The sequence below is a fragment of the Lepidochelys kempii genome, chromosome 14 (assembly GCF_965140285.1).
Source record: "Lepidochelys kempii isolate rLepKem1 chromosome 14, rLepKem1.hap1, whole genome shotgun sequence".
Lineage (NCBI taxonomy): Eukaryota > Metazoa > Chordata > Testudines > Cheloniidae > Lepidochelys > Lepidochelys kempii.
In genome coordinates, this window is record NC_136393.1 from 23,604,450 (window position 1) to 23,628,515 (window position 24,066).

General features: G+C 43.3%; 1 protein-coding gene across 3 annotated transcripts in view; it reads left to right on the plus strand.

Annotated features, from left to right (window-relative positions):
* Positions 1–951: 951 nt before the first annotated feature.
* The window catches only part of MYH10 (myosin heavy chain 10), a 144,736-nt gene continuing 121,621 nt past the window's right edge, over positions 952–24,066 (plus strand). For all 3 annotated transcript variants that reach the window (XM_073310850.2, XM_073310851.2, XM_073310852.2), the window contains exons 1-2: positions 952–1,047; positions 4,654–5,027. In XM_073310850.2, coding sequence (XP_073166951.1) covers positions 4,683–5,027 — 345 coding nt within the window. In that variant the 5' untranslated portion in view covers positions 952–1,047; positions 4,654–4,682. The remainder of the gene's footprint in view (positions 1,048–4,653; positions 5,028–24,066) is intronic.

Genomic DNA, 24,066 nt, shown 5'->3' on the forward strand with positions numbered 1-24,066 from the left:
CTGCGGGGCAGGGAGGAATTGGGGATGTTCCCTGCAGAGGGCGGGGATACGCGGTGTTGCATGCCGTTCCCTGCGGGGCAGGGAGGGATTGGGGATGTTCCCTGCAGTGGGCGGGGATAAGCGGTGTTGCATGCCGTTCCCTGCGGGGCAGGGAGGAATTGGGGATGTTCCCTGCAGAGGGCGGGGATACGCGGTGTTGCATGCCGTTCCCTGCGGGGCAGGGAGGGATTGGGGATGTTCCCTGCAGAGGGCGGGGATACGCGGTGTTGCATGCCGTTCCCTGCGGGGCAGGGAGGAATTGGGGATGTTCCCTGCAGAGGGCGGGGATACGCGGTGTTGCATGCCGTTCCCTGCGGGGCAGGGAGGAATTGGGGATGTTCCCTGCAGAGGGCGGGGATAAGCGGTGTTGCATGCCGTTCCCTGCGGGGCAGGGAGGAATTGGGGATGTTCCCTGCAGTGGGCGGGGATACGCGGTGTTGCACGCCGTTCCCTGCAGGGGGCGGGGATGGGGGTTTTCTAATGGCCCCCCCGTAGACAGACAGCGCTCAGCCCTTTGCCCCAGCCCAAGGTAGCAGGAGCGTTCCCAGCCTCAGGCATTGCAATCCCTCTCACGTGCCACCCCACACTGCTCTCAAGCTTTCTGACCAGCGCACCCTACCCTGCTGGCGCGGCCTAGGTGGGATCTCTGCGGCCCACCGATGTGGCAGATAGGAGCGAAGCCCACCATTGGGTGTGGAGTTTTGCCTTGATAGGCAGGTAGAACAGTGGGGAGGGGCCAGGGAGGAGGCGGGTGTTGGATGGTAGCTTGTGGAGGTTGCTATGGCCCTGACCGGAGATGGGTTGCGAAGTGAGCCAATGGCCGTAAGTGCTTCCTTTGATGGGCATGAGAGACAGCCAATGGATGATGCTGTAGAGCGGGTGGGCGGGCCTTGTCCCGGGGGTTAGCGGGAGGGGGTCGCGCGGTGGCGCTAAAGGAGCCCCGAGAAGGGGGTAGAGCGGGGAGTGTGTCGAGGAGCCGTGGGCTCCGGGGATACGGAGCGTCTGCAGGTGAGGGGCCATGCCGGGGGGCTTCCGCTAGCGGGGCCGGGGGGGGTCGGTCTGCCCACCCGCCCGCCCCCTCATTGTCCGGGGCTTGGCGGGGTAGGCGAGGGGGGTGCGGCCCTTGTGTCTGTGGGCCCCCCCAGTGGGCGAGGCGGGGTGCAGCCCCGATCTACGCGGGGCATAGGGGACGGGGGTGTGTGCAGCCCCCCCGGCTCTGGCGCAGGGTGGGTGCGGGGGGCGTGCAGCCCCCCTCCCGCCCCGCTCTGTGGCGGGTGCGCCCCCCCCCCCCGGCTCTTTCCCGCCTGCGGGGCGGGCGTGCAGCGGAGTCTGGGCTCGCTGTGGGGAGGGGGCGGCAGGGCGAGGGGCGGGGGTGGCACGCGAGACAAAGACCCTGCCGGCTCGTTGCAGCCCGCTTTGGCCGGCGGGGAGCTGCCTTGGGCTACAGCCGCCCTCTTCGCCGGCCCCTGCCTGGGGGGCTGCACCCCCGTGCGGGTGTCTCTTCTCCCCACCCGCCCGGCTCCCCCTCCTGAGCCTCTGCGCTGAGGCTCCTGTCTGTATCGATCACACAAAGGTGGCCATTTTCTCCATCTCCTCCCTTCTGCAGCCTTGCCTAGTGGCTTGCCAGCCTGCCGGAGGCGGGGGGGGGAGTCGCTGCTGAAAGGAGAGGGCTGCGGTGGTGGCAGGGTCTGATTTGTGTCTGAGGAGGCCCCTTTGGGGTGGGGTGGGGGCGAGATGCTTGCGTTGTGATGCACCAGTGGGTCTGAGCGTGTCTTAGATCATGTTCCGCTCTCTTTTTTGGGGGTGGGGTATGGATGGAGGGTGGGGGGAAGCGGCCAGTGCGCCTTAGTGCTGTTAAATGGGATCCAAATACTAAGGGATTGGCAAGATGCAATGCTGTGAACATGCGAGGCCATAGAGTGGGTGGAGTGTTTTGTCCGCAACCCCAAAGAAAATGGTCCAAGTCTAGAGCTTGCTCTTTTGTCCTTTAGTGTCCGGGCTAGTTTAAAAACTGCAGCCTGCTGCCTTATCACTTCATTCTGAAGCCATTGTTTGATTAAAGCTTAAATCAGAGAAGTAGCTTGAACTATAAAACTAACTCTTGCTGGCTTTAGCATTATATTTATGAAAAATAACGTACCTCTAAGTAGTGAAATGAGGCTATTCTTACAAATTCCTGTCCTTGGAAATGCCAAGGCTGCACTGAATGATGCCACTCCCCACCTCTGCTGGTGCTTGTTGCTCTGTTATTAACCTTTTGTTTAGAACTGTTATATGCGTGGGATTAAGTACTAGCATCTTCACTGTGAGAGCTGGAGTTCTACATGGTGAAATGTGATGATTATGAATGTGGATTTTAATTTATCTTCCCCCTAAATAATACTGTCGAGCAAAAAGCCCTCATTAAGGCAAAGCACAATACTGTATATCTGGCTTCCATAGGGGTATCCTTGTTGTGGCAACCTGGACTTGTCCTGAGTAAGTGGGTCACATCTGCGTGTTGAGGACAGAAAATGAAAAATGACCATTAATGGTCTGTACTCTTAATATTTAATACACTGATTTGATTCTTAGTATGAACTAGTACATATACTCTTTGGGAGTAAATCTAATGCTTCAACTTCTAGCCCTTAATTTTACTAATAAACAATCTTTATTTATATTAATTTGACTAGGTAATAGAGTTCCAAAACCACTTAAGTTTTCACTAAAAAACAAGCATGTGCAACTGATACTTTGTTCAGATTATAAATGATAAATTTTTATGGAAGGCAATTTGCCAGTCAGACTTCTTGACAGCAAGAGAGATTGCCTCACCCTGTAGGTAGGGAAGGTAGGTTTTATAGTACGAAGATATCGGCAGCATCAAGTCATAATCTAGAATTAGAAAGATGAATATCTTTCTGGATTTGAACGGAAGGCTCTGCAAGTAACTAGGACTCTGAATGGTTTAGTAACTTGTTATTCCTAGCTGAGGTAAAGAATCAGATGGAACTCCTGCAGTCATTTGGGGTCACCTCTAACTCTTCTTTTCTTCTCCATGGATTTTTCTCCCAGAAACTTCTTCCAATAAATGCAACTGTTGATGTAGTCAGTTCTTGATCTGATGATGCAGAATTAAGCCATTCTGTAGTAAATGAAGCAGATTGCTTCACAGCCCTCTGGTGGATTGAATGACCTCATGCTTACTTTGCATTAGTTGTGTTGAACAATTTATCAAACTGACATGCTGTAGATGTAGACATTAGTATTGTACTTAAGTACTTAATTGAATGCTCACTTGAGGATGGATGAGTTGCAAGACTTCCATGTGACCGCATACTATAGTAAGCTTCAAACACATGATTTTGCAAATTTTTAGATTGCCAAACTGCAGATTTCAAAATGGATTAATGCTCTAAATGTTTGGAAAACGGTTCTAAATTTACTATTAAATAGTTCTGATGAATAAAACAAGATATATAGTGACCCAAATGCTTAGTATATAGTGAGAATTCAGATTTCTCTCTTTTTTTTTTTTTTTTTTTTTCCCTTAAAAAAAGGATAGGGAAAAGCCGTTAGGCCCAACCTCACTGCTCTCAAGTGCTTAAAGATAACCAAACTGTACATTTTGGGAGTTCTTAAGCAAATAGATGCAACTGTCCTTGCGGCTGTTGGTCACATTTACTAGTCTAATGGATGAGAGATGGGTACAAATGAAATATTTGAGACATTTTGGTATTTTGTCTTAATTGTATGAGAATTGATTAAGAAATTGATTAAATTTTTATTACATTTGATACTTACACAGATTTTATGATACAAGGTGTTTATTGGAAACATTTAAAACATAATAGCACCTACTGTTTGCAGCTGGAATTGATGGAAAGTAAAGCCATGATAAATCTGATCTGCTTTCAGAAAGAATACAAGCCATGGCTATATGATGTGTAAAAATCCAAAACATATAAAATTCTTATCTCTTAAGGAAAATTCTCTTTGTAATCAGTATTTTTAGTCTAACTTATTTGATCTCACTGCCAGTTTTGTTTGGATGACTTAATGAGAACCAGCTATGCACTGCACAGAACAAATAAAGGGGTGCTTTCTTTTGACTACTATTTCAGTACTCTTTACAGTACTTCCTGGCAAACCTATATTAAATCTGGTGTTTCCTTTATACTGTACTCTTGTTTTTGCACAGCAGTGTACATCATAGGGGTGTTGTGGAGACAAATACATTAAAGAATGTAAAGTGTTTTCAGGTCTACTGGTGAAAAATATTATACAACAACTAGGTAGTATCATCATCCTTGCTTTGCAGTGTTGGTATGTACAGTAAAAGATCTCTGCACTATTCCCATTCTATATAAATGAGTGTCCCTCTACTGCTCTGTATTTGAATGTGATTTTTAACTTTGTATACAGCAGTACTTTTAGACCGGGTATGACCTTGTTTAAACTACCAACTTAATAAGTAGCATCAGGATTCTTTATAGAGGTAGCATCCCTAGTAGGTATCCAACTTAATATGCCGATTAGCCACTTTTTATGTGTTAAATGGTTCAGCTATGAAGTGATCGCAAACTGTATACCGTACCAGTGACTGACCTACCTTTTTCTCCATCTAACAAGGCGAATGCTAGTGGACACCTCTGTTTACAATGGCGCAGAGGTCTGGACAGGAAGATCCAGAGAGGTATCTCTTTGTGGATAGGGCTGTAATCTACAACCCTGCTACCCAGGCTGACTGGACTGCTAAAAAACTAGTATGGATTCCTTCAGAGCGCCATGGCTTTGAGGCAGCCAGCATCAAGGAGGAAAGAGGAGATGAAGTGTTGGTTGAACTGGCAGAGAATGGAAAGAAAGCAATGGTCAACAAAGATGATATTCAGAAGATGAATCCCCCCAAGTTCTCTAAAGTGGAAGATATGGCGGAATTAACCTGCTTAAATGAAGCATCTGTATTGCATAATTTGAAGGACCGATACTACTCTGGACTCATCTATGTAAGTATTGGCCATTAAATTCTCCTCTATGGGAAATTAATATGGTTGCTAATTTAGACCGAATTGACTGCTTCATTTGTTAAAAAAATGAAAAGGAGGAGGTGGTGAGTATAGACTTTGGATTGGATTTTGATAACCTAAAGCGTAAACTCTTTCCTGTCTGAGTACAGAATGCTTGGGACAGGGACATTATGTATTGGTTAGTGTCCCAAGTGCTACCGTAGTACAAAGAAATTTTTGTGTAAATTTTTTTAAATTTGTATACAATAATTAAAATACTGCTGCAAGCATTAGCTAGCTATAACTAAGGACCACTTAAAGATAGAATGGCAAATGGCCATCTTGGTGTTTAGCTCATACTATCTAGTTAAAGCATTTGCCTTGGACGTGCTTAACTGACAAGTGAACAGCATCAATTGGCTAGTTTGAACTGACTTGAAAATTTTTATAATCTAACCTCAACAAATTGCCATTGTTTAATATAGTACATGAATGAGCAGAACTTGCTTTAACTTGGCTAACTGTACATTTAAGAAGATAATAAGAGGTTATCATATCTTTAAATAATATAGTTGGAAAGTGATGGGAATGCATAATTTCTTTTTTTGTATCAACTTAGTGAGCCAGGAAAGAATGTATTCTGTGCTTAAAATAAACCAATAAGATAAAGTTCTCTTCTCAATGGCTTGGAAATAGAAAATGAAACATCTAACTTATCACCATCTTACTCTGGAATTAGAAATTGCAAAGCTATTGACGCCTCTTGAGGAAATAAAACATCAGGGTCAATGTTGAATGAAGGTCTGTGGCAGTACAGTAAGAGTGGCTCCTTGCCATATCTCTTCACTTGGCAAATCAATTACATAGTTGCTTGCTGAGTCAGAGTATCATCAACATCTACAGCTAGGTTCTTTGTCTTAAAAGAAATGGTAACATCTGCCTAAATATTTGACTTAGTACGGTAAACATTTGTTCCAAAGAATTAAATTCAATCTCCAAGTTCTCTGGTGTACATAGAGTAGGTTAGCTATAGGACAGATCGTTTACCCAGTTAATATGAATGCTTAAAGAGGAGTTTTTTTTCCTCAGTCAAGCCATTGCTAAGATGTAGATTTATCTAGTGGCTAACTCACACTATTTACTTATATTCATTTATAAACTGTCTATACTGAACACTAGTGATGTTTTTAGTGAAAGAAAGACCCTTAAGAAAAATAGGAGCTCAGTGAAACTTACTTTTGGAATGCCTCACATTAGCTTAAAGAAAAGGAGTACTTGTGGCACCTTAGAGACTAACATTTTATTTGAGCATAAGCTTTTGTGAGCTACAGCTCACTTCATTGGATGCATTCAGTGGAAAATACAGTGGGGAGATTTATATACATAGAGAACATGAAACAATGGGTGTTACCATATACACTGTAACCAGAATGATCGCTTAAGGTGAGCTATTACCAGCGGGGGGGAGGGGGAACCTTTTGTAGTGATAATCAAGGTGGGCCATTTCCAGCAGTTGACAAGAACGTCTGGGGAACAGTGGGGGTGGGGGGGATAAACATGGGGAAATAGTTTTACTTTGTGTAATGACCCATCTACTCCCAGTCTCTATTCAAGCCTAAATTAATTGTATCCAGTTTGCAAATTAATTCCAATACAGCAGTCTCTCGTTGGAGTCTGTTTTTGAAGTTTTTTTTGTTGAAGTATTGCCACTTCTGTAATCGAGTGACCAGAGAGATTGAAGTGTTCTCCGACTGGTTTTTGAATGTTATAATTCTTGACGTCTGATTTGTGTCCATTTATTCTTTTACGTAGAGACTGTCCAGTTTGACCAATGTACATGGCAGAGGGGCATTGCTGGCACATGATGGCATATATCACATTGGTAGATGTGTAGGTGAAGGAGCCTCTGATAGTGTGGCTGATGTGATTAGGCCCTATGATGGTGTCCCCTGAATAGATATGTGGACACAGTTGACAATGGGCTTTGTTGCAAGGATAGGTTCCTGGGTTAGTGTTTTTGTTGTGTGGTATGTGGTTGCTGGTGAGTATTTGCTTCAGGTTGCGGGGGCTGTCTGTAAGCAAGGACTGGCCTGTCTCCCAAGATCTGTGAGAGTGAGGATTGCCTTTCAGGATAGGTTGTAGATCCTTGATGATGCGTTGGAGAGGTTTTAGTTGGGGGCTGAAGGTGATGGCTAGTGGCATTCTGTTGTTTTCTTTGTTGGGCCTGTCCTGTAGTAGGTGACTTCTGGGTACTCTTCTGGCTCTGTCAGTCTGTTTCTTCACTTCAGCAGGTGGGTATTGTGGTTGTAAGAATGCTTGATAGAGATCTTGTAGGTGTTTGTCTCTGTCTGAGGGGTTGGAGCAAATGCAGTTGTATTGCAGAGCTTGGCTGTAGACAATGGATGGTGTGGTCTGGATGAAAGCTGGAGGCATGTAGGTAGGAATAGCAGTCAGTAGGCTTCCGGTATAGGGTGGTGTTTGTGTGACCATCGCTTATTAGCACCATAGTGTCCAGGAAGTGGATCTCTTGTGTGGACTGGTCCAGGCTGAGGTTGGTGGTGGAATAGAAATTGTTGAAATCATGGTGGAATTCCTCAAGGGCTTCTTTTCCATGGGTCCAGATGATGAAGATGTCATCAATGTAGCACAAGTAGAGTAGGGGCATTAGGGGACGAGAGCTGAGGAAGCATTGTTCTAAGTCATCCATAAAAATGTTGACATACTGTGGGGCCATGCAAGTACCCATAGCAGTGCCGCTGATTTGAAGGTTCACATTGTCCCCAAATGTGAAATATTTATGGGTGAGGACAAAGTTCAGCCACCAGGTTTGCCATGACATTATCGGGGATACTGTTCCTGACGGCTTGTAGTCCATCTTCATGTGGAATGTTGGTGTAGAGCTTATAACTAAAATTAATTAGATTATTAGGATGAAATAAAACTGAGCGTAGACAAGTTTGAGGTAACTAAATGCTTAGTTTATGTATTGTCTGTCCACAGTATCACTTACATGTCAAAGCAAACCCAAGTGTGAGTACTCAGACAGCAAATATAGATATGAGCTGCTTATGAGGATAAAGCTGAGAACCTGTCACTTTCCTGTTTTAATGTTGCAGTGATGTGAAACACTCTAATTTGTACACTAAATTAGAAATAACACTTCCCTATGTAAACCCAATTATTAAATGAAATCATATGTAATTTGTATGTAGTTGCTATAGCTGTGCTTAAGCTACATCCAAAAAAGGTGCTTTCTTGTCTTCATTTAGTAATCTAACCTAACCATTGATGCTGACTCTAAAACTGGTGTGATATTCCCAGGGTACAGCCTGGACTGTTGAACAGTGGTGTCCCCTTAACTCTCTAGCCTGGGGTGCTTTTTACACTGCTTTGCTGTGAACAGCCACCACTCCGGTCCTGCTCATACACAGGAACTAGCATCTAAAATTACTCCCAGCTAAATAAATAAATGCTCTCCCAGCCACTCATGAATTGTGTATGGGGTGACACCTGCAAATTCTTAGTCCCAGCCTGGACCCCTGAAATGCGTGTCTTTGTACTGCACAGTACTCTCCTGGATAGTTGAAGCTCATAGTAAGTCCATCATTTCAACAAAGGAAAATGATTTATGCACCAACCTTGCTGTCTCAGGTGGAGTTTCCCAAACACTTCAGTCTGAACACACACTGGATTACATAAAACAACAAAATAAGCTTATAACTACAGAAAGATAGATTTTTAAGTGAATCTGAGTGATAAGGCATAAAAGTTAGAATTGGTTACAAAAGAAATAAAAAGATAAAAATGCAAGCTAATTCCTAAACTTTAACAAGCTAATAAGATTTAAAGCAAGTATCTTTTACCACAAGTTGTACTAGTTCACAGGCTGGATTTCCTTTCAGTCAGGGGCTGCCCCACCCCACAGTTCAGAGTCCTTCAGGTGTTTGATGTCATGAGCAGAGAGATGGAAGGAGAAGAGGTGAAGTCAGCTGTCTTGCTCCCTCTTTACAACGTAATTCTTACGCTAGAAACATCCTTGCTGAGTCATGGTGACGCATAGTCTGTTGTGGACATAAGGTTTAAAATGTTCCTGTGATGCAATGTAAATTTTGTTTACACCTTCCTATTGGTGAAAAATGGCTGCATAAGCTGGTGATTGCTCTTTAATACTGGTTGGGGTGCTACTGTGTCTTTGGAGCAGGTCTAAACCAGTTTTTCAGACACAAAGTTGAGACACACGTGTTCTAAGTAGTGATACATAGTATAATAACTTCTCCGACCGTGTTGCTACACACATTTTACCAGGACAATAATATTCAGCAGATTTGAGTTTTCAAATGATATTTCACAAGGCATACTTGATTTACAAGAGTATGATAAATTTTATAAGTGGTGACCATAATACTATAGCTAGGGCCTTACCAAATTCACAGCCATGAAAAATGAGTGTCTGACCATGAAATCTGGTCTCCCGCTGTGAAATCTGGACTTTTGTTTACTTTTATCCACTACTATATAGATTTCACAGAGGAGAGCAGCATTTCTCAAACTGGGAGTCCTGACCCAAAAAGGAGTTGCGGGGGGGGGGGGGGTCACAAGGTTATTTTAAGGGGGTCACAGTATTGCCACCTTTACTTTTGTGCTGCCGCCTTCAGAGCGAGGTGGCTGCTGACTGAGGACCCAGCTCTAGGCTGCTGCATACAGAAGTAAGGGTGGCAATACCATACCAAGCCATCCTTACTTATGTGCTGCTGCTGGCAGCGGCTCTGCCTTCAGAGCTGGGCTCCCAGTCAGCAGCTGCCACTCTTCAGCTGCTCAACTCTGAAGGCAGCACTGCCACCAGCAGCAGTGCAGAAGTAAGGGTAGCAGCACCGCTCCCCCAGTAACCTTGTGACCCCCCCCTCCCCCCAAGTCCTTTTTGGGTCAGGACCCCTACAGTTACAACACCTAAAATTTCAGATAGGTGAAAATCATGAAATTTACATTTTTTTAAAAGCCTAGGACTGTGAAATTGACCAGACTGGAACGTGAATTTGGTAGGGCCCTAACCATAGACTGTCACAACTGGACTGTGCTATCAAGATTTTAGGAGCCACCTGCTAATTCTTGAAATTGCATCAGCATCTAACTTCTTTCAGTTTGGAGAGAAGAGCTGGGATCAAGATGATACTGCAGTTTCATAGGGGTGGACTGAAGGCCTGAGTTCAGAAGGGAGCCTTGCTTGAGGGATGCTCTGCTTGGCCAACAGCAGTATTTTTGTTTTAATCTCTTATCTGAAGTAGATTGAGTCAAACATAAGTGTGCTTGCTCGAGCAGTGAGTATTTACTGGAATATTGGCATAAACAGGAGCAAATGCTGGTGGTGGAGAGGAGGAGCTCAAGAACTGGACCGAGTAGATACAGCTCTGGTGTAGAGGAAGAGCCAAACACCAGTTGGTCAGATCAGCTGGCTATCAAAGATCAGAGGCATGCCAAGAAGACCCAAGATGCATCCATAGTTATGGAGGAGAAGGGGCTACTCTGAGCTCAAGATGAATGTTCTTTTTGTGGTCAAATTGGCCAGTTTCAAAAACTAGACTTCGTCATACTTCATACAAGTGCATTAGATGTGTCTGTCATTTTAAACAAACTCGTCAGCATGTAATTTATGGATACCCTCACAGGAAGTAGGGGATGAAGAGCTGTCAACTGGAGTAGGTACATATAACTACCTCATTCCATTTTGCTTTCTTTGTAGGAAGTTGTACAGAGAGTCTGGGCCTTTGCTATTAAGTAATAGTTTGACAAGAGTAGCTGCTTAGGGGAGCCAAGATGTTGTGTGAAAGGTTAAGACTTTGAAAAGTGGCCACTAGTCATTGTTAAAGGTTTTCTCTTCCTCAGTGGACCGTCTTCTAGAATGTGGAGAATACAGTATGGGTTGATAGAGCACTTTTATCTTTGTATCCTCCTTAAAAACTGAGGAGAGAATGTAAAAAGCATGCCTATGGAGGGGGAGAGGAGCTGCTCTCAAGAGAACAAGGAATTCTGATAGTTTCACTTGGGAAAAGGGAATTGCTTTCAAGGATATAAGATGAGCTGCTTTTGCTCTGAGGCCTGACCTATGTTAGTTATGCTGGCGTAGCTAAGTATGTTAGGAGTGGGGGGAGGAATTGAGAGGCAGCCTCGCAGCTAAGAATGGAGCAGCAGGAGCTGGGGGTCCCTGGACCTGATCTGCTGACTGGCAAGCTCCTGCACTCCTCCCCCTGACCTCCTGCTTTTAAAGACGTTGCTTGACTACAGATCTTCCTTTGGTATTCCATACTTCCACTTCTGAGGATAAATAACTTTGTCATCTTCTCCCAGACTTGATACCAGCTGTGCAGTTTTTTGGGGCATTTGCTTAAACTGTGGGTATAGCTTTCAGAGGAACAGCCGTGTTAGTCTGTATTCGCAAAAAGAAAAGGAGTACTTGTGGCACCTTAGAGACTAACCAATTTATTTGAGCATGAGCTTTCGTGAGCTACAGCTCACTTCATCAGATGTTTACCGTGGAAACTGCAGCAGACTTTATATACACACAGAAATCATGAAACAATACCTCCTCCCACCCCACTGTCCTGCTGGTAATAGCTTATCTAAAGTGATCAACAGGTGGGCCATTTCCAGCACAAATCCAGGTTTTCTCACCCTCCACCCCCCCACACAAATTCACTCTCCTGCTGGTGCTAGCCCATCCAAAGTGACAACTCTTAACATAATCAAGTCGGGCTATTTCCTGCATAGATCAAGGTTTTCTCACATCCCCCCCGCCCCCATACACACACAAACTCACTCTCCTGCTGGTAATAGCTCATCTAAACTGACCATTCTCCAGGTTTAAATCCAAGTTAAACCAGAGCATCGGGGGGGGGGGGGGGTAGGAAAAAACAAGAGGAAACAGGCTACCTTGCATAATGACTTAGCCACTCCCAGTCTCTATTTAAGCCTAAATTAATAGTATCCAATTTGCAAATGAATTCCAATTCAGCAGTTTCTCGCTGGAGTCTGGATTTGAAGTTTTTTTGTTTTAAGATAGCGACCTTCATGTCTGTGATTGCGTGACCAGAGAGATTGAAGTGTTCTCCGACTGGTTTATGAATGTTATAATTCTTGACATCTGATTTGTGTCCATTTATTCTTTTACGTAGAGACTGTCCAGTTTGACCAATGTACATGGCAGAGGGGCATTGCTGGCACATGATGGCATAGATCACATTGGTGGATGTGCAGGTGAACGAGCCTCTGATAGTGTGGCTGATGTTATTAGGCCCTGTGATGGTGTCCCCTGAATAGATATGTGGGCACAATTGGCAACGGGCTTTGTTGCAAGGATAAGTTCCTGGGTTAGTGGTTCTGTTGTGTATGTGGTTGTTGGTGAGTATTTGCTTCAGGTTGCGGGGCTGTCTGTAGGCAAGGACTGGCCTGTCTCCCAAGACTTGTGAGAGTGTTGGGTCATCCTTTAGGATAGGTTGTAGATCCTTAATAATGCGTTGGAGGGGTTTTAGTTGGGGGCTGAAGGTGACGGCTAGTGGCGTTCTGTTATTTTCTTTGTTAGGCCTGTCCTGTAGTAGGTAACTTCTGGGAACTCTTCTGGCTCTATCAATCTGTTTCTTTACTTCTGCAGGTGGGTATTGTAGTTGTAAGAAAGCTTGACAGAGATCTTGTAGGTGTTTGTCTCTGTCTGAGGGGTTGGAGCAAATGCGGTTGTATCGCAGAGCTTGGCTGTAGACGATGGATCGTGTGGTGTGGTCAGGGTGAAAGCTGGAGGCATGCAGGTAGGAATAGCGGTCAGTAGGTTTACGGTATAGGGTGGTGTTTATGTGGCCATTGTTTATTAGCACTGTAGTGTCCAGGAAGTGGATCTCTTGTGTGGACTGGACCAGGCTGAGGTTGGTGGTGGGATGGAAATTGTTGAAATCATGGTGGAATTCCTCAAGGGCTTCTTTTCCATGGGTCCAGATGATGAAGATGTCATCAATATAGCGCAAGTAGAGTAGGGGCTTTAGGGGACGAGAGCTGAGGAAGCGTTGTTCTAAATCAGCCATAAAAATGTTGGCATACTGTGGGGCCATGCGGGTACCCATAGCAGTGCCGCTGATCTGAAGGTATACATTGTCCCCAAATGTGAAATAGTTATGGGTAAGGACAAAGTCACAAAGTTCAGCCACCAGGTTAGCTGTGACATTATCGGGGATAGTGTTCTTGACGGCTTGTAGTCCATCTTTGTGTGGAATGTTGGTGTAGAGGGCTTCTACATCCATAGTAGCCAGGATGGTGTTATCAGGAAGATCACCGATGGATTGAAGTTTCCTCAGGAAGTCAGTGGTGTCTCGAAGGTAGCTGGGAGTGCTGGTAGCGTAGGGCCTGAGGAGGGAGTCTACATAGCCAGACAATCCTGCTGTCAGGGTGCCAATGCCTGAGATGATGGGGCGCCCAGGATTTCCAGGTTTATGGATCTTGGGTAGTAGATAGAATATCCCAGGTCGGGGTTCCAGGGGTGTGTCTGTGCGGATTTGATCTTGTGCTTTTTCAGGAAGTTTCTTGAGCAAATGCTGTAGTTGCTTTTGGTAACTCTCAGTGGGATCATAGGGTAATGGCTTGTAGAAACTCGTGTTGGAGAGCTGCCGAGCAGCCTCTTGTTCATATTCCGACCTATTCATGATGACAACAGCACCTCCTTTGTCAGCCTTTTTGATTATGATGTCAGAGTTGTTTCTGAGGCTGTGGATGGCATTGCGTTCCGCATGGCTGAGGTTATGGGGCAAGTGATGCTGCTTCTAATATAGTCAGATATGTTAACTAACTCCAACTCCTCAAGAGCTGGATTTCTATTCTCCGACTTCCCCGTCCATGAAAGTACCACTACTAAATCCTAGGAATCAAATCCTCTTCTTCCACCTTATCCCACCTAGCCGTGAGTACAGCCTTCTAGGAATCTGGTCCATCTGGCTATTTTTTTAAGCTTTATCCTCGGGTAAGAACAGGTTTTGGGCTTCCCTTACAGCCAAATGTAAGTACTTGGCCTAGGGAGACCAGGTCTCCCATTTTATAGTAACTTTTTTCTTTTCTGTTTGGTGGGGTTAACCTCTTCCTCACCTGTACTTAGGTGATGGACTTTCCCCACTTTTTTTTTTCTTCTTTTCCAGGAACTCTGCTGCATTTCCTTACCCAGCGAACTGCTCTCAGTGATCCTTTGGTGTGGTCTTCTATGGTGCTGCACCATGGAGACCTCTCAAAGGCCCTTAGCCCCCTTTCAGCGTTTGCTAACAACGTGGTTCTGCAGCTTTAGATCAAATGTATTGACTGTCACTCTTGCATCCTCATTGGTGCAGATAGTTGATCTTGTGCCTGTCCTGCTTCTCCATGTGATGGTTCTCTAGGACTTGTGTTTACGCTTACCAGGAAGAGTAGTATTCTTGGTGGGTACTGTACAGATAATTTGGGGATCTTCCGAAAGGATTTTCTTGTTTGGCACTCCAAGCTCCAGAATATTGCCCTCCCCTTGCGGTATGACGCGCACACGCACAAATATTCCTGAGCCCTTAAACAGTGGTATGCCTCTCAGTCCCTGTACATCTCTTCAGGATGCTGCCCCAGGAATGGAGCCTTCTTGTCAAGTGCCTAGTTGTCCTCAAGTCACAGCATTCAGTAACCTGTAGCTTCTGACAAGAATTATGTTGGAGGTCTTCAAAATAGTGTTTCTCATAGATTTTGTGACCATTCTGTTTGTGTGGGTTTTTTTGTTTTTAACAGTAAAGTGAATGTTTCTATTGGGCGTGGGGTGGGGTTTGATATCTGAATAATAAATGTAAGGATTAATAGTCAGAACATGTTTCTTACCATGCCTCTGAAGTTAGACCTTAGCATTCTGAGCAAAGGACATGTAGTATTTTAGGTCAGAAGATGTTAGAGGAAAACTTACTGAAAGTAGTGGAAATGTGAAAAGATCAGATTTGGGGGGATGGGGAGAGAGGGAGGCAAAGGTGACAGGTAGCTTTAAGGATCTGACTTACATCCGAATGTTAAGGGTAGATGAGGAAGGAGAAATAATCAGTGTTCTGAAGCAGGGGAAGATATTGTGGATGAGTATGATTCTACATGTGGGTGGCAAAGCAGGTAATTTCTCATAACTGACCAGGAAAATACTGGAAAGGGGACATTTAAATTTAATAGCATGGAAGTGGGAATCATTGACTACTTGTAGTTTCTACCGAAGAAGAAACTAGGATCAGTAAACGAGTGGAATCCTCTGTGTAGTCTGATTCTGCCTGATGTTGGAGTGGATGTAGAGTACATAGTCCTACCTTTTTAGACCTATCCAGATATGTATGGAGTTGCATAACTGGCTTTTATACAGAGGGGGTGCTAACTGCTTCTGCAAGCCTTATGGATTTTAATGGCCCATTCTGATTAAAGGCAGAGTTCATTGCAGGATAAACATATTCTGTGTGAGGTGGAGAGGGTATCTTAAGTGAAAGAAGGATTGAGAGCAACTTTGGTTGGAGAGTTTAGTGCATCGGGCAGTTCAGCTATCAGATGGGTTAAAATAATTGAGTATTCAGACACCAATAAGGAGTACCAGATGTGGTTGAGATGAACAGGGGAGGCTGCTCTTGACTAGACTAAGTTAGGACAGTGGATAACATCAGACTGGAGAGCTAGGCCTCAAAAATATCTACTAGGTAACTTGGGGCTTGTTTATATGACACAGTAGTGCTGTTATAACTTGAGGCACGAATTTTTAAACAGCTATAGTTAAATTAGTGTAAAAGGCTGTGTTGACATGTTTGTTTCAGTTTAGCTTAAGTCAGCGAAAAACATGGTTAACGAAAATAAGCCAGCCACTTTATTTGTATTATTAACAATGCAAGAATGTCCACACACTTAAACCAGAAAAAGAGGTTGAGAGTTGAAAAATTAAGTTGCACCAGTGCAATTTTCTAGTGTTGACAAGCCCTTATTTTGTCTCTGGTGCCAAGGGTAGGTGGTGGGAATATTTGAAGGCAGAGTATTTGAACTACTAGTGCAGTCTACTGATGTGGTGGTGTTAAAGGAACTAAAATTTGGGGGTGTGTGTGTGGAATCTTTACAACAGGTACTGGGCTGAGGATCCCACTTGCTGGTGCGGAGAACTGGAACAATGTCTGAAGCAAGCATAAATATCTCTTGAAAATTAACAGTTGGAAAACCTGTAGGAAGTCGTCTTCTGAAGTTCCTTCAGGCTGGAGCTCATAAGATCTGCCAAAATCATGTCCACTCTCAAGGAAAGGTAGCACAAGGAGGAGGGGTTTCTGTAACCAAACATGTATGATAGGAACCTGAAAGATCACACTATATAGTGATATTGAGCGTTGGGTGGAGAAGAGAAAACACCACATTGGATAAGTTATAGTGTCATTTGGAGAGGTGGTCTAACCCTTTGTAGCAGTGTGTGGCTCAACAGGGTAGTCTACTTTAGCCACAGGAAAGCCTTTTATGCTTAAATGGCAACTGCTGTGGCAAAGTAAATGGCAGGGCATGCCTTTTAACCAGAGAAACTTTTGTTTTACTTGTTTGTATAGTAGCTAGCAGAATGGAAACTCTAGGTGCTACTTCAACATTAAAGACAAATCTGAAACATCTCACCTTGTCAAAGGGCATGCCTGCCCTGTAGCACCCACTTCTGGCCAGCATGGCGCTGCTGAGGCCTGCCTCAGTTTCCCCTTCACTTACAGCCCCTTAGAGTCCACACAGTCCAGATAGTCAAAACATTCCCCTTCTCGGGTCCAATTTATTAAGTCTTAAAATCTTTCAAAATAGAATTCAAACCAGTAGTCTTCCTCCCAGTTTCATCTGGGTTCAGCCCCCCCTCCCTAAGTTGTCTGTCTTTCTGCTCTCTGCCAAACTCCAGGCAAGAGGTTCTGAATCTCCATAGGCATTCCCTTTACTAACTCAGGGCCTTGCAGGATCCTTCTTAATCCCTGCAATGTCTGCAGACATCTGCCAACAACTACCTGCAGCTTTCCTACTTCATAAGGCTTTTCCTTAAGCCCATTTGGGCAGCAGGTAATCAGTCCACATGCACTGGATCCTACTCCCTCTTAAAGGGGTCAGTCATTTGACACCCTTTATTGAAGAGTTGGGGATAAATGTTGAGTTTTGTCAGCAAAGATTTTTCTGATTACTCAAGTCAGTTTGTTTAGTATATCATAAATCTTCAAATTCAACTAAGGCTCTTTATAGCACATTTTATAAAATGGCATTTAAAGTGTAAACTGGCTTTTATGTTGTAACAGGATGCAGGAGCCTGGTTTTCCCCCCTTTATTACAATGTGCAAACTAGTTGACACTTTTAAGAAGTTTGGTTACCAATAAAACATTCTAAAATCTTAAATTAAACTTTTTGAAATCTCTGGCTATGTCTATGGTGGAGAATATTTTTGTAAGATTCCCTACTAGTTCACAGGACTCTGGCATTTTTCTCACCATATTTAATTAAACCTGCTGAAAAATTCAAATGTGGCTTTTGAAAAAAGCTTGGTCACAGAAGCTTGCATTTGGGCTCCCACCAGAACCAGTGGAAATTCTTTTGTAAGAATCTGCAGTTTTAGATATTGCCAAAGGGTGGAAAAGTTACAGTCTCAGCTTTATATACTTGAGGACAACAGACCGTGATGAGAGGGATTCTGTAAACTTCAGTTTTTTTTCTTAAACCTGTGGTACTAAGTTGATATTTTCTGACACTGACAAGAAGTGCACTATCAAAATATGAACTCCCACACTCTGGCGTAATGATCTATAATGAACTCTGTACTTGGTTGCAGATTGTTTAGATAGTACCTCTTTATTGGCAAGCTTGCTATTTGAAACATAATACAGTTTCCAACTAATTCTATGCCAGGAACCTGAGTGCTACATTATTGGATAGTTTATCATTTAGTAATTTGGATTTTGCTGGACTGCTGGCTAAAGCCTTGTAAGCATCTGGAAGTATTCAGGCTCCACAATTAGTGTCCTGAAGGAGACTTTTGTATAACAAACTTCTGTCACAGCTCTGCTTTAATGTTTGTCTCTGGAGCCTTGCCAAGATAGTGCATTCCTGATTTCCTTTTATACTGCCCACATCCTTTTCTTCAGCAAAACAGAATTTAGTGCCTTGTTTTGAAATTTAAAATTTAATGTTTGTGAAAAGGTGAAAGTTTATTTTTAATTTATCCGTGTAAAAGCATACATGCACATACTTTAAATTTATTATAGCAGGAGCTGCAGCTCCTGCTAAAACTCAAGGTTTCATAACGGTTTTCATTATAACCCCCTTTATCAATTGATTATAACTGGCTGAAATTTTCAGTGTGTGATCTTTGTGCTACAGTGTGTTCTGAAAGCTTGAACAGAAATGGCTCATCTGTGGAGAAGGAGACAGGGTAAAATACTTCCCATTACAGAAGTCCTGTGTTTAGCAGTCTGTAGTCCAAATTGCCTGAGTTGGGAAAACCAAAATTAATAATAGGAATAGTGCTAACCAATAGAAAGTAAGTTTCTGTTGAAACTTGTTCTTGATTTGACAGGGCCTTGTATGTTCTGCAGAATTGTGGTCCAGAAACCAAGCTTTTTACTCCCACAAAAATCATGTTGCCCTCATTGTTGCAAAGAGAAACACCCAAATGTAAACCGTGGAAATTTGATATTGATGTCTACTTCATTCTTTGCAGATGGAACACAGTAGCCCCAAGCTCTTGCTTGCCCATTCCTTTTAATGGGGTGTTCCTTCTTCAATCTGATGATACAAATGTTGGTGTCAACATTTAACACTGCCATTCTGGTCAATTTTAAACCCCATTTAATGTGTTTGGGTTTGTGCAATAAACTGCCTTTTCACAGCTTCAGTTTGGGTGACAAATGCAGCACTATCCCAGACCTATTGCTGAAACCTCTTGCTTCTTCCTCTGCTCCTTTTTCTATGAATTCTACAATGTAATTATACATTTTCATTGCAATATTTTGCAGTACTCTAAAAATGAGGCAATATAAAATCAAACTTGAAAGTACAGTATCCCTCTGATATTCTCTCCCTCAGTCCTATTTGATTCAGTAAGAGCTGTTTCCGGGAGAAAAAATTCTAGACTGTACAGAGCCTACATCCTGAGGCAATAGATTCCATGGAATCCAGTGTTCTTGCTGCAGAACATAGGTGTAGTTTACTATAGAATACATGGTGGTCTGTGTTATGACTTTCTGAAGATCACATGCTGTGCATGCATAGTATAGCTTGGAGTATTTCCTAAGCTTAAACTTTTTTTAGTTCAAGAATGCTGCACATGTGAGAGGCCATTTTAGCTGGATTGGGAAAAGTGTGCTGGAAATGACAGGTTTATGAGGGCTGCTGCACACTGTGGTTTGCAGGAAGAGGCCTCTTTAGTTCACCATCAGAGTTTGTAATGAATTTTATCTTAATTACTGATATACTCTGTTTTAAACTTTTAGTCTGAGTATTTCTCTCCTTGGAAATGAAGACTGAACAAAAACTTGAACGTAAATAGTATAAAACAAGCCAAACCCATCAAAATTCAGTTCTTAAAGTTAGCTAACCCACAATACTACTCTCCTGAATACAGCCTCTGGATTCATTCCCAGATCTCTTCCTCGGAGACCTCCTGGATTCAGACTACTTCCCTCACGCTCTTGCTGAATTTAGTCAGAGTACCTCTGTCAAGGTTCCTCCCCAACTCTGAACTCTAGGGTACAGATGTGGGGACCTGCATGAAAAACCTCCTAAGCTTATCTTTACCAGCTTAGGTCAAAACTTCCCCAAGGTACAAAATATTCCACCCGTTGTCCTTGGACTGGCCGCTACCACCACCAAACTAATACTGGTTACTGGGGAAGAGCTGTTTGGACGCATCCTTCCCCCCAAATTACTTCCCAAAACCTTGCACCCCACTTCCTGGACAAGGTTTGGTAAAAAGCCTCACCAATTTGCCTAAGTGACTACAGACCCAGACCCTTGGATCTTAAGAACAATGAACAATCCTCCCAACACTTGCACCCCCCCTTTCCTGGGAAATGTTGGATAAAAAGCCTCACCAATTTGCATAGGTGACCACAGACCCAAACCCTTGGATCTGAGAACAATGAAAAAGCATTCAGGTTTTTTTTTTTTACAAGAAGACTTTTAATAAAAAATAGAAGTAAATAGAAATAAAGAAATCCCCCCTGTAAAATCAGGATGGTAGATATCTTACAGGGTAATTAGATTCAAAAACATAGAGAACCCCTCTAGGCAAAACCTTAAGTTACAAAAAAGATACAGACAGAAATAGTTATTCTATTCAGCACAATTCTTTTCTCGGCCATTTAAAGAAATCATAATCTAACACATACCTAGCTAGATTACTTACTAAAAGTTCTAAGACTCCATTCCTGGTCTATCCCCGGCAAAGACCAGCATATAGACAGACACAGACCCTTTGTTTCTCTCCCTCCTCCCAGCTTTTGAAAGTATCTTGTCTCCTCATTGGTCATTTTGGTCAGGTGCCAGCGAGGTTACCTTTAGCTTCTTAACCCTTTACAGGTGAGAGGAGCTTTCCCCTGGCCAGGAGGGATTTCAAAGGGGTTTACCCTTCCCTTTATATTTATGACAACCTCTGACTTAGTATCCACTCCTTTCCCTCAGCCTGTCCAGCTATATACCCAAATTGACTGCCCTGCATTAGCCTCTTTCTGGCCGATCTTCTAACTGTGGACTCTGCACCCTCCACAAAGTTCAGGGCATGCAGATGAGGGGATGTGTAATGGATGTGAGCTACGTGATTCATTAATATTAAGGGTTTGATTATATAAACAAAGTTAGTTAAATATTAGTATGCTTACTATGTGTATTGGAGGAAGCCAACATAAGCTGTCTATACAAGGTGGGAAAAAGAACAAAGGCCTCAGATATTTCTTCACAAACATGTAAGGGAACATACTAGAAGCATTCATGTGGATGACCCACCTCCAATTCCTTTTGGAGCTCTCACAAACTAGTGTATTTAGGGGGGAGGATTCCCAGCTTGTAAACACATGAGAACCAAAAAACCTGAGGAACCTGAGACAAAGAGCTTCTGGGTGAGATAAGTGTCCCCCTCTAGGGAGGGGGCAATGGTTGTTGGGCATTGCTGATGAGAAGCTGTTCTCACCAACCCTGAACCCCAGGGGTCTGGAGTAAAGAGGGAACTGCCTAGGGTCTCTGTGACGAGATGACAAGCCTCTGAGTGAGAGAGACCTGTGTATATAGCAGGGTGGATAAAAATTAATGATTTAAAAAAAAATAAAAACAGATTTTTTTATTTAAATTGCTTTTTTTCCTCAAAGCATTTTATCCAACCCCCTGCCACACACCTATCTAAAGATATAGTTTTAATTAAGATCCGTTATAGCTCAGAGATATCTCCTCATGGAATAGGGATTATAAAGTCTAATTCTATAGTATGAGACAATATATTAATGTAATGTTAAAGAAAATTTTTGTAAATGAATTTCAGTAGTTCATGGGTTAGGGACCCAATCTTATGGGGTTCCACAAGCTTCTGTGTAGATTTAGGTTAATCTTTCTATCTACCCAATGAGTCTCAGTCTAGAAGAAACCATCAGAGATGCTTAGTTTTGCGGTTCTCAAATTGTGGATTTGTCTCTCCCAGAGGTAACATGCTTGTTAACAGTAAAAATGTTTTAAAATAAATATATAGAGGTGAGAAATAACAGACCTCAACTCTATTGTCCCTCTGCAAATTTGTGTACACAGTCAGTCCCTTCATACGTCTCTAAAAGTGCAAAGTTTCAAAAAGTTCAATGAGTAGAAAGAAGATTGTTGGGGGCGGAATAGATCTGGACAAGGAGAAGTCTGTAGATAAATGTTAGAAGTGAGGGATATATGCTTTTTTGTTAAAATATTATATGTTTGCTGTTGAAGAAAAAAATCCAGAATACTTTTACGTTGTTGTTTTTAGTTAAATAGAACAATGTAAATGTCTGTCTGGTGATGTTCTCCTTCTAATACAGAATGGCAAGAAAATCCTCCAAATATTAATGATAGTTCACCTCCCAATGACTTCATAAATATCTGCCTCAATTACCTTTTGGTAAATGAAATCGCCAAACAATAATTAGTTTTACAGCTATATCAGAAAATGAATCTGAAAAGTTTTCAAAATAAATAACTATTTAAAAATGTATAGTGTGTGGCTTCTAAAAATGAAACCTACATCTCTATCTCTGAGTTGTGAAGAATATGTAGTAAGGTTATAACCAACAAGAATACACTTTTTTTATGTAGAAAACCATGATGAAACAGTCTTCCTGACTAGTGGTTGAAATCAAATCTACCCTGGTGTATCGACTTTAAAATTCTTTGTTTTCTCTTCCTTTTATGCTTTGTTCCAACTGTGGTAAATGTTTGGAGAAGGCTGTCTGGTCACTAATTACTAAGGTTAAGTTTTTGTCACAGATATTTTTTAATAAGTCACTGGCAATAATGAAAAATTCATAGAAGCCTGTGACCTGTGCTTGACTGTTACTAAAAATATCCATGACAAAATGGGTAGCCTGGGCAGATGCTGGGACGGGGAGGAGGAAGGGGTGGGAGCTCCAAGGTCCCCCTCTGCTGGTGGCCAGGAGCTGCCAGGGGTCCCCCCAGCCAGGAGTGGTGGGGAGCTGTGGGGATCCCCCCCCCCCGCCGCAAGCAGTGGCCAGGAAGCCCCCACAGCTGCCTGCCGCCACAGGCGGCAGGGGACCCTGTAGCTCCCAGATGGCTGAAGTCACAGCGGTCTTTGGAAGTCACGGATTCCAGGACTAAATCGCAGTCTTACTAACTACCACTGGTTATGGCATCTAAAGGGAAGAATTGCCGGTACCTAAGCCAGTCTGACCTGCTGAGAAATCACTGTTGATATACAGGGTGCAGTAGTCCAGGATCTGGGCTTGAGTGAGAGAGTTGTGTGATTCCACCCCATGGAGGTAGACATAAGGCCTCAGACCTTAGGCTCGCAGTGGGTCTCAAACTTTTGTACTAGTGACCCCTTTCACATAGCAAGCCTCTCCAACCCCCCCCCCCCAAATTAAAAACACTTTAAAATATATTTAACACCATTATAAATGCTGGAGGCAAAGCGCGGTTTGGGGTAGAGGCTGCAAGCTCGTGGACACCCCCCATGTAATACCTCGTGACTCCCTGAGTGGTCCTGACCCCCAGTTTGAGAATCCCTGCCTTAGACCTATTTCAGAGGTCCAGCAAGTCCTGTATTTAACCAGATAAACTGAAGAAAACACTTTCAAGGGTGTTAGTTTTGCAAAAAGGCCTCTTTTGTGTTGAATAAAGAAGACTGCAGTAGCCCTGTGAGAGTGAAGCCTCAAACACTTAAGTTTTAGAGGACCTATCCAGGTGATGAAGAGGTCAATCTAGCTTAGACTTTAAGCAGGGCCAATGGATAATGTCCCTTCAACTGGAAGGGTTTCTTTGAAGCAGGCTGGAGCAGTTTTCAATGTGCCTTTCTTCCCATTTGTTCCCTTCCTAGGAGCATGCAGAGCAGTCAAAGATCTGTAATAAGACTTAAAATGTATGCATCTGTAGCACTAGCAAGTAACATTGCTATAGGTTATCTGAGGCAGGCAGAGTAGATCAGACCTGCTGCCCAAGGTCCATTTGGAAACACAGATCCAGCTTCCTTCTAGTTAACAGCTTTTCTTGTAAGTTATGTAGGCAAGGTCCTATCTGCATTCTCACCATTCACAAAAGAGCCTATTATCAAGGCCAGGTTGAAGTACTGGAATGCATGTTGTGTGGGGGTTGTGACCAAAGACCAGATTTCAGATTCTGTTTTTGTAAGGAAATCTGTACCTCTGGTCTAGTCTATTTCTTTACTTAATGCTGGTATGTGCCTTTACTTAATTGAGAAGGTGGATTGCCTGCTTAACAGGATTCCTCTGAGCAGCAGAAAGAACTGTGCTCCTTCTCGCCAGAAAATTAAGAGTATAGATTTGGAAATTCCAGCACGTGTTCTTCATT